At 33.1% G+C, this 9,118-nt stretch overlaps 1 protein-coding gene across 2 annotated transcripts; it reads left to right on the forward strand.

Annotated features, from left to right (window-relative positions):
• Window positions 1-280: 280 nt before the first annotated feature.
• SGB1 (Major facilitator superfamily protein) lies at window positions 281-6,160 on the forward strand. Of its 2 annotated transcripts, none has more exons than XM_088218117.1 (15): window positions 281-467; window positions 550-1,059; window positions 1,685-1,796; window positions 1,897-1,964; window positions 2,046-2,178; window positions 2,613-2,712; window positions 2,793-2,905; window positions 3,075-3,168; window positions 3,596-3,749; window positions 3,838-3,981; window positions 4,063-4,136; window positions 4,406-4,494; window positions 4,800-4,914; window positions 5,259-5,443; window positions 5,801-6,160. In XM_088218117.1, the coding sequence occupies exons 2-14, from the start codon at window positions 978-980 to the stop codon at window positions 5,439-5,441; spliced, it is 1,461 nt and encodes a 486-aa protein (XP_088074243.1). In that variant the 5' UTR covers window positions 281-467; window positions 550-977; the 3' UTR covers window positions 5,442-5,443; window positions 5,801-6,160. The 2 variants fall into 2 exon arrangements, with proteins under 2 accessions (XP_088074243.1, XP_088074244.1); XM_088218118.1 differs by having other exon boundaries at window positions 566-1,059.
• Window positions 6,161-9,118: the final 2,958 nt, after the last annotated feature.

A 9,118-nucleotide genomic window follows, 5' to 3' on the forward strand; every position in this document is an offset into this window, starting at 1 on the left:
ATTTTTATTTTTATTAAATTAAACTAAATTAAATTAAATAAAAATTTAAAAAATTTAAATATAAAAAAAAAATAATAATAAAAATAAAAATAAAATAATAAAAAAATACTTGGACGTTACATATAATATTTTGTATTACTAAATTTAAATCTACGCAAATATATTAATTGTATTTTTTATTATAATTATAATAATTATTATTTTTCTCATGAGTTTTTGTTAATTAAAAAGTAAATATAAAAAACATTTCTTCGTATTAACGGTTTCGAAATCCTCGGTTAGATTCCCTTGTCTTCGGTTTGAAGGCTGACACTGACGCTCTCTCTCTCTCCATCTTCTCTGCCAGTGAATTTTAAGCAGCGACACGTCTCCCTCTCGCCATCTTCCTTTACTATTAATTAATCACATCATTCTCACTCCTTCCTCCTTTCAGAAATGAAGAAAACATGCCAAAGAAAATCAACCAGGTACAGCTTTTTAACATCCTCTCTCAATAGCTAACACTACTATGATCTTTATTCTTTTATTTGTGTGTGTGTATATATATAGGCGTTTCTATTCGTAGGTACCTATATACTGGAAGAAGAATGTGCATCTGATTACTGGAAGAAGAATGTGCGCCTTTTAATTCTACTCTTATGAGAAGAACCAACAATGGTGGATTTGTTATTCTATTGCTGATCTCTGAACGCCGCGATGTTTCCCTCTCTTTTTACGGGTTTTATGATCCTATTTGCTTATCTTGAGAAAACAGCTACGTTTTGAACTTGCATTTCTTTCTGTCTCTTCCTGGACTTCGGTGGAATTTTCATAATCGAGTTTAGAGAACCTGAAACTGAACAACTCTGCTTCTTCGATTGGAACTGGAAGTGTGACGGAAACTTCCACTCTGATTAAGATTTCATGTTTTATTAAGATGTTAATAGTTGGTTGCTGAAGATTACGCGTTTAGTTTCGAAGGAGAAAGTACTTACCGTATGGCAATGCGTGGTCGGCATCTCGAGAAGCGTGCTTCCCCCAGGGACTATTTCAGTGCTCATGATAAAGAGGAGAATGGAGGTATGTTTTTGTTCTACGTAGCTGGATATTTTTAACTTTCTAGCAGCTACTCTAGCTTTTATTCAAGAAAGATCGTCTTATTGTTTCGTTTTGACTCCGTAAGATGACAAATTTCCTCAAAACAGAGTCCCCGAGAAATTATGTTCAATCGATCAAGCGATCTTAATAAACAAATAAAACATAAGCAGTTTATGTTAATATCAAGACGTCCAACAGTTTGACTGATTGTTTCTACAAAGTCCAACATCATCCAAGAATAAGGGTTAGCATATGTCCTGACTTAGATCTTTACTTGGTCATGCTACCTTATACCTTTCTAGTTTTGCTTAGGATCTAATATAGTATCAAAAACACTTGTGTTCCTAACTTGTAGCTTCTTTCCTGCTTGTGCCTAGCCAGTAATGTACATGTTCTGCGTGAGCAGGTTCCAGATATGTTTATTCCATTTCAACCGAGTATGAGGAATTGTAATGGTTTATATATTTGTTGTGCTTTATATATCTTTTGGGCTACTTTACTTACAACCATTTGATTTTGCATTATGTTAACTTTGTTATATGTTGGGCTAGTCTACCTATAGCAATATGATTTTGGATTAGAATCTAACTGTTTGTATGGACCATAGTGCGTTTTCCGAATGGATGGGTAAAAGACATTGGAAATCCTTCATGGAAGCGCTCCTTCCCTCATGTTATTGTGGCAACCATATCTTCGCTCTTATTTGGCTACCATCTTGGGTTTGTTCTATTGACACCCAATCTCTTCTTCTTTCTGTATATTTTCATGTTGGTAAAATGATGAAATAATCCTTTCTTCTGTCTCCTTTATTTGATTCAGAGTGGTTAATGAGACACTAGAAAGCATCTCTTCAGACCTTGGCTTTAAAGGGAATACCATGGCTGAAGGTACTTTGTCTATCCATTTCATGGTGCTTTGGCTTACATTTTAAGAATCATTCTAAGATAGTTGTTTTATGTCCAATGGAGGTCTTGTGGTTAGTATATGTTTAGGGGGAGCCTTCTTTGGATCGCTTTTTAGTGGCTGGATTGCAGATGGGGTCGGCCGACGCAGGGCATTCCAGCTCTGTGCTCTACCAATGATCACTGGGGCTTTAGCAAGGTAATTATGAACTCAACATGTGATCATCTTTCCTCATCTAAAATTCTCCAGAACTTATCGGTCTAGATTAGAATGAAAATGAACATTTGAAAAGCATTTATCTTCTTTATTACATATTTCGTACTCCTTCATCAAATGATCTTTACATCTCCTTTTTGTGAATCAGTCTTTTCTCAGAGCTCTGTCCTGCAGGCAAAAACTTCGTGGCATCAAATTGAATAACTTCTCATCTTAATTGAGCAAAGAAATTTACATGCTCCCTAGTTTAGAGTTAAAATTGTCTGTTTTTGGATATTTTCTTTTGATATTTACAAAGCTCAAGAAAATGCCAAGAAGAAAAACAAATTAAAGAACGTATCTAAGTTTTTATCCCACCAAAGATGTCCCTATATTGCACTCTAGATATCAATGAGCTTCCAAATGTGATCCTGCAGTGCATCAGCTAAAAGTCTGTGGGGTATGCTTATGGGGAGATTCCTTGTTGGAACTGGGATGGGTATTGGTCCACCTGTTACAGCACTTTATGTGTCAGAGGTATGAGAGATGTCGTGCATTCTTTGATGTCATTGGCTTTATCAGTCCAAATGGAATTTTGATTTTTCTACCCTAATCAGGTTTCACCAGCTTATGTTAGGGGCACTAATGGGAGCTGCACTCAGATTGCAACATGTCTTGGACTTTTGGGTTCTCTTTTTATTGGTCTCCCTGCCAAAGAAATTTCGGGTTGGTAAGAGACTGATACATGAGATAATAATGGTTTTAATCACTTTCCATCTGCATACATTTTATTCTCTTTCCGTTTATAGTTTTCACTTATCGTTGAAAGAATAGAGGGCTTAATTTATTATTGAATAAATGAAGAAAACTTTAGTTTGTTAACTTTGTGATATGCACAGGTGGCGTATTTGCTTTTGGGTATCCACCATTCCTGCCGCTATTCTTGCGTTGCTTATAGAGTTCTGTGCAGAGAGTCCTCACTGGCTTTTAAAGGTCATATTCAATCATTATATGCCAAATTTATTAATTTTTCATAACATGTAGAAATGTGTATTATTTCTCTACTAATGGAGTTTCCTAATTTAATAAATGTATTAATCTAATTGATCTTCACCTTAGAGAACTTGCTTCATGTTAAATTTTCTCTTTTTTAGATTTTGTAGTTGAGGGGAAAAAAGGAAAAAAAGAGGTAAACTTGAGATTTAGATACATATTTATATAATATCTATACATAATGCATGAACAAAGTGCACCTAGGAGATATATTGCATGATACCATCTGTAGAGACTTTGGTAATTGAGTCATTAAAGTTTCCACTTCATGGCATGGTTCCTGTATTATGGATGAAGGTAATTTTATCAAACCAGGTCCTTATATTCCTCATAGTTTATGTAGTATTAGCTTTCTGGTTCACTGCAGAGAGGAAGAGGAACTGAAGCTGAAAATGAACTTGAAAAGCTTCAAGGAGGTTTATTTGTCAGATCTGCTATGGGCGAATTATCAAAGTTGGTCGGAGGAGATGAAACACATTCAGTGAAGCTGTCAGAGTTGTTATGTGGTTGCTATTTTAGAGGTGCACTTGTTAGTTGGATCATACCTCAAAGTCAAGTTATTTGCATGGTTCCTTCAAAATGATTGTTTTTTAATTTCTCTATTTGCAGTGGTTTTCACTGGGTCTATCCTTTTTGCTTTACAACAGCTATCTGGCATAAACGCTGTATTCTATTTCTCATCAATTGTATTTAAAAGTGCTGGTGTGCCTTCAGATACGGCAAATATATGCGTAGGAGTTTGCAATTTATCAGGTGGATTATTGGTTAAACATTCACACTACATGGTCCATATGATGTGGCTTTTTGAAATACATCATTTGTGTTTGTCTTCAGGATCAATTATTGCGATGCTTTTGATGGACAAACTGGGAAGAAAGTCACTTCTTATTTGGAGTTTTTCAGGGATGGTAGGCAGAATAACCTTTATTCTTTAGGACCAAGTGATGATTCTTTTCCATAACAGTTCATGTAGTTTTAAGGATCTGTCTAATTATCAATTAAAATTAAAATTCAAGAGGGTTGAACAGATGAGCGCAAGTTCAATTAAAACACCTGTAAATAACAGGATGCCAAGCAGTCAAATATTTGATGAGTGACACATTCAGGGTTAGGAGTTTAAATTGTACCTAAGGTCTTTGACATTCTTCTCATCCTTCTCTTGGTTATGCTGTTTCAGGCATTGGCAATGTCCCTTCAGGCAATGGCCTCCAGTTATTTTTTCTCAGGCTCTGGCACATTATATCTATCTGTGGGAGGCATGCTGCTGTAAGTTGTTTATTGTTGGCAACTCGGATTGCAAGATGATGAAAAAAGCATACAATAACTTATGCAGCATACCGTTAATCACTTGCAAATCTTAGAAAATTTTCCTCCAAATTGATCATGAGATAATGAAATCCTAAAATCTAAATGTGGGAACTAGTCACTTGATAAGAATGAGAATACTAGGATATCCACGAAGGCATATAGAATGATATGTTGCAGATGTGGCTGTATGACTCGATAGTGAATTTCAAAAGTTCCTATTGATGAAAAATGGTACCTTTTTCTAAACCTACGTAATGATGCAGGTTTGTCTTGACATTTGCTACTGGTGCTGGTCCAGTCCCAAGTCTCCTCCTCTCAGAAACATTCCCTGGTCGAATTAGGGCTAGGGCAATGGCTATTTGCATGGCTGTGCATTGGGTAATTGCCTTCTGTAGTAGTTCTTATTATGGAATTAAAGATTGGCAACAATTTATTAGTTTATTAGTCTGCTTAAGCTTTCATCCGATTTGTTATTCAGGATTTCTAAAAAAGTATTCCTATTATATACTCTTACAGAAACAGAGAATATTTTTTGCATGCATATACATGCAGATGTCCTGATCCATTTGAAATATCTGACCTTTGTTCTAATGGAAATGGATGAGCAGGAGTTGAGCTAGCAAGCATAGATTATTTTCATTCTTATCCTGGTTGATTGTTATCTTTTACTTTCATGTACTTTTCTTAGGTCTTCTACTGATAAATTTGGGTAACTTTTACAGGTTATAAATTTCTTTATTGGTCTTTTGTTCCTGCGCTTATTGGAGCAAATAGGGCCATTGGCCCTTAATTCAATCTTTTGTTCCTTTTGTGTGGTAGCAGTAGTTTTTGTAAAGAAGAATGTAGTGGAAACCAAAGGAAAATCACTTCAGGAAATTGAGATTGCACTACTTCCCCCAGAGTAGAGGTATGCAAATTTGTAGTCACCGGCTGAACTACTCAGAACAATTTGAAGTGAAACTATGTCCAGTTAAACCCAAATTTTTTTTTTTGGTATAAAAGCTTATAATTTAGCTTTTTTCTTCTTTTGAAAGAAAATTTCTCTCTTTGTTTATGTAACAACATTTTTTCACAGCATTTTTATATTGATTTCTTGAAACTAACTTGGCTAATCACCATCAGTAGATAAGATTTAGGAATTCTAATTAGATTTGTTATTTTCAATGAGAGAAACAACTCTGTTTCGGCAAGCTTCCTCCAAGTTGTCATTATAATGGTTTCCAGGTCTATACAGGCAAGTAATGTAAAGTGTTGTATGTTGCAGGGAGGTACACAAAAATTATTTGGAGGAGAAATGTTTGTTGGAATTTTAGGTCAAAGAGAAAACATGTAAAGGATTCTATAGACGAAGAAGTGAGGCAAGATGCGTTTTCAGTAGGTTTTATCTTGGCAATCAGGAAGGCCAATGTAAATCCTCAGGAGCAGTGTCCTTATGCTGATTTCTGCTGAGGGAAATAATACAAAACGCACAAAAAGATTTGTGTTGTTAAATACAATGTTAAAATTCAAGGTAATTTATCCACCTTAACGAGTGTATACTAATCCATGCACTGTTTCCTTATGAAGTTTTATTAGGGTTTGAATGCAGATCCAGTCAGAATAAGAGAATTTTATAGCAAGTGTAGATTTTGATAGTTACAGTTCTAAGTGTAATCTTTTTACCTTTTTTTTCTTCTCATGCAATAATTTTGCAGGCTTATGAAATGGGATGGAATGGTTTAATTCAAGAATGTTGTGCATAACCTAACCTAAGTAAGTAGAGAGAGGGAAACATAGAAATCGTCCAATAGAAAACATGAACAATGGACAACTTTCCTCAAAATCCCCCAAAGGCTAGTTTGATTAAATTATTTAATCAATTTTAATTACTCTAATTAATTAACTTTTAAGATTGCTTGTGCATAACATTACTAAAATTACCCAAAGCCTACAAAAAAAAAAAAAAAAAAAAAAAAAAAGAAAATTAAATTAATGTATGACCAACTAGGTTTAACTACTGGATACTTGATCTCATTTTTAACAATATAATTAAGAAATTTTTATTTATTCATCATAGTGAATTCACACATTATTATTGACATCTAGTAATATATCATAGAAGATATCAAAACGATTTGTCAAAAGAAAAGAATTAATAGATTTTGTGTATCTACAATTTCTCATTTATTATACCCCAAAAAGATCTAATGTATGATTAGTATTAAACCTAAATAGCTAAATACTAATATTTAATAGAATCATATATATTTTTTGAATTATCTATGATGTGTAAATTATAAGATACTGTCTCTCTTATATTGAGAGTGATGAATTATTAGCTAACTATTTAAATGACTATAGAGTTTGAATTATATCTACATCAATACTATTATCCACTACACTACTCTTTCTCGTTAAAGATATATTAATAGTGCTCAAATTATATTAATTCTTTTGACTGTATAACTTTATAAACTGCATTTAAATCATTTAAAATCTCTTCATAGTCTTTTTTGTTGTTAACAGTTTACTAGATATTATCATTTAGAGGTTGCAACCAATTTACAAAGTTAATTATTTGCATTTTATCAATGAAGTAATCATTATATTATTTTTGAAAATAATTTATTACAATAATTCCCTGATGTATATGACATAATTGACCAAATTTTTTAGTCAGTGAAATTTCTTTCTCCAACACATTATTGATTTATATATTAAGATTAGGAGAAAAATTCCTATAAGTAATGTGAATTATAAACTTGCAATAAGTGCACATCTAGATTTACAAAAGTTTATATAGTGACTTTATTATCATTCTTATTTGTCCTCAAATATATACTAAAAATTATAATTTTATAAAACAAAATACATACCCAACCTAATATGGAATCCCAGATCGACAATATAATCAGAAACTCCACATATATATCAGCAAACAAAAGCTCAAAACCCTAAGTAAACTATCTCTACTTGACGTGCACTCAATAAGAGAGTAAAAACTAAGACTAGAGGAAAAAAATAAAGAATTAGAATTGAAAAGATAACACGAGATTTATCTTGATAAATGATTTCAATTCCTAATGCAACCAACCGATCGAAGACCCACTCACTCACTCTTAAAAGTTTAGAAGCTTAAAAAGCAAGAATACCCTGAATTTTATTAATACTATGAATTGTGTTTACATAAAAATGCCCATATAATTTGTCTAGAGTTTTAGTTATCCGAAAGTGCCCCATCAATCCTCTACCATGAGCCTCACGTAGCAGTAATTTTCTAAGTGAATAGTTAGACACATATAACTTATCATCCCTAAAGAAAAAACCATCATGCCTATAAAATTTATGGAATACACAATGCTTACATGTATGATAAACAGTGTAAAAATTATTGTTACTAGTATACATCTCCTTAATATGTTCAAATCCTAACAATTTAGAATTGAGTGTAGAAATTAGAGCATACCTGCAAGATAATGCATCAACAACTAAATCATCCTTACCTTGTTTATACCTGGTTACATAGGAAAAAGACTCAACGAACTCGACCCACTTACCGTGACGACGGTTAAGTTTACTTTGACCCTTTAAATGTTTTTGGAATTCATGATCGGTGTGGATCACAAGCTCTTTTAGTGTTAAGTAGTATTATCATACCTCTAATTCTCTGACCAAAGCGTGCAACTCCTTATCGTAGATTAAGTAATTCAACAGTGCATCACTATGTTTCTCACTAAAATAAGTCACAGGATGTCCTTCTTACATCAGAGCTGTTCTTATACCTATATTTGGACTGCTCCTACATCAGAACTGCTCCTATAAACAATGTAAAAAGTATTGTTACTAGCATATATCTCCTTAATATCTTTAAATCCTAACAATTTAGAATTAAGTGTAGAAATCAAAGCATACCTACGAGATAATGCATCAATAACTAAATTATCATTACTTGGTTAATACCTGGTTATATAGAAAAAAAACTCAATGAACTCGACTCACTTATCATGACGACGATTAAGTTTACCTTGGCCCTTTAAATATTTTAGGAATTAGTGGACAGTGTAGATCACGAACTCCTTCAACAATAAGTAGTGTTGTAATATCTCTAATGCTCTCACCAAGGTGTACAACTCCTTATCTAGATTGAGTGATTCAACGGTGTGCCACTAAGTTTCTCACTAAAATAAGTCACGGACTGTCATTCCTACATCAGAATTGCTCCTATACCTATACCTGAAGCATCACATTCAAGCCCAAAAGTTTTGTTAAAGTCAGGTAAAACCAAAATAGGTGCAGAACACAATTTATCTTTTAATAAAGTAAAAATATGCTCTTGTTTTTTACTCCATACAAATTTTATATTTTTCTTTACTAGCTTATTCAATAGTTCTGTAATGGAACTGAAATCATGTGATAGAAGCTTGTTAAACCATAAAAACTCTTTACTTCACTAGCTGATGTCGGGGTAGGCCATTCTCTGATTGTTTTCACTTTATTCTCATCTACCTCAATGCCTTGTGCACTAATTACAAACCCTAAAAATATCAATCTCTCATTGCAGAAAGTACACTTCTTGGAATTTTTATATAACTATTCCTTCCTA

The sequence above is a fragment of the Carica papaya genome, chromosome 4, assembly GCF_054855325.1.
Source record: "Carica papaya isolate Zhongbai chromosome 4, ASM5485532v1, whole genome shotgun sequence".
Classification (NCBI taxonomy): domain Eukaryota; kingdom Viridiplantae; phylum Streptophyta; class Magnoliopsida; order Brassicales; family Caricaceae; genus Carica; species Carica papaya.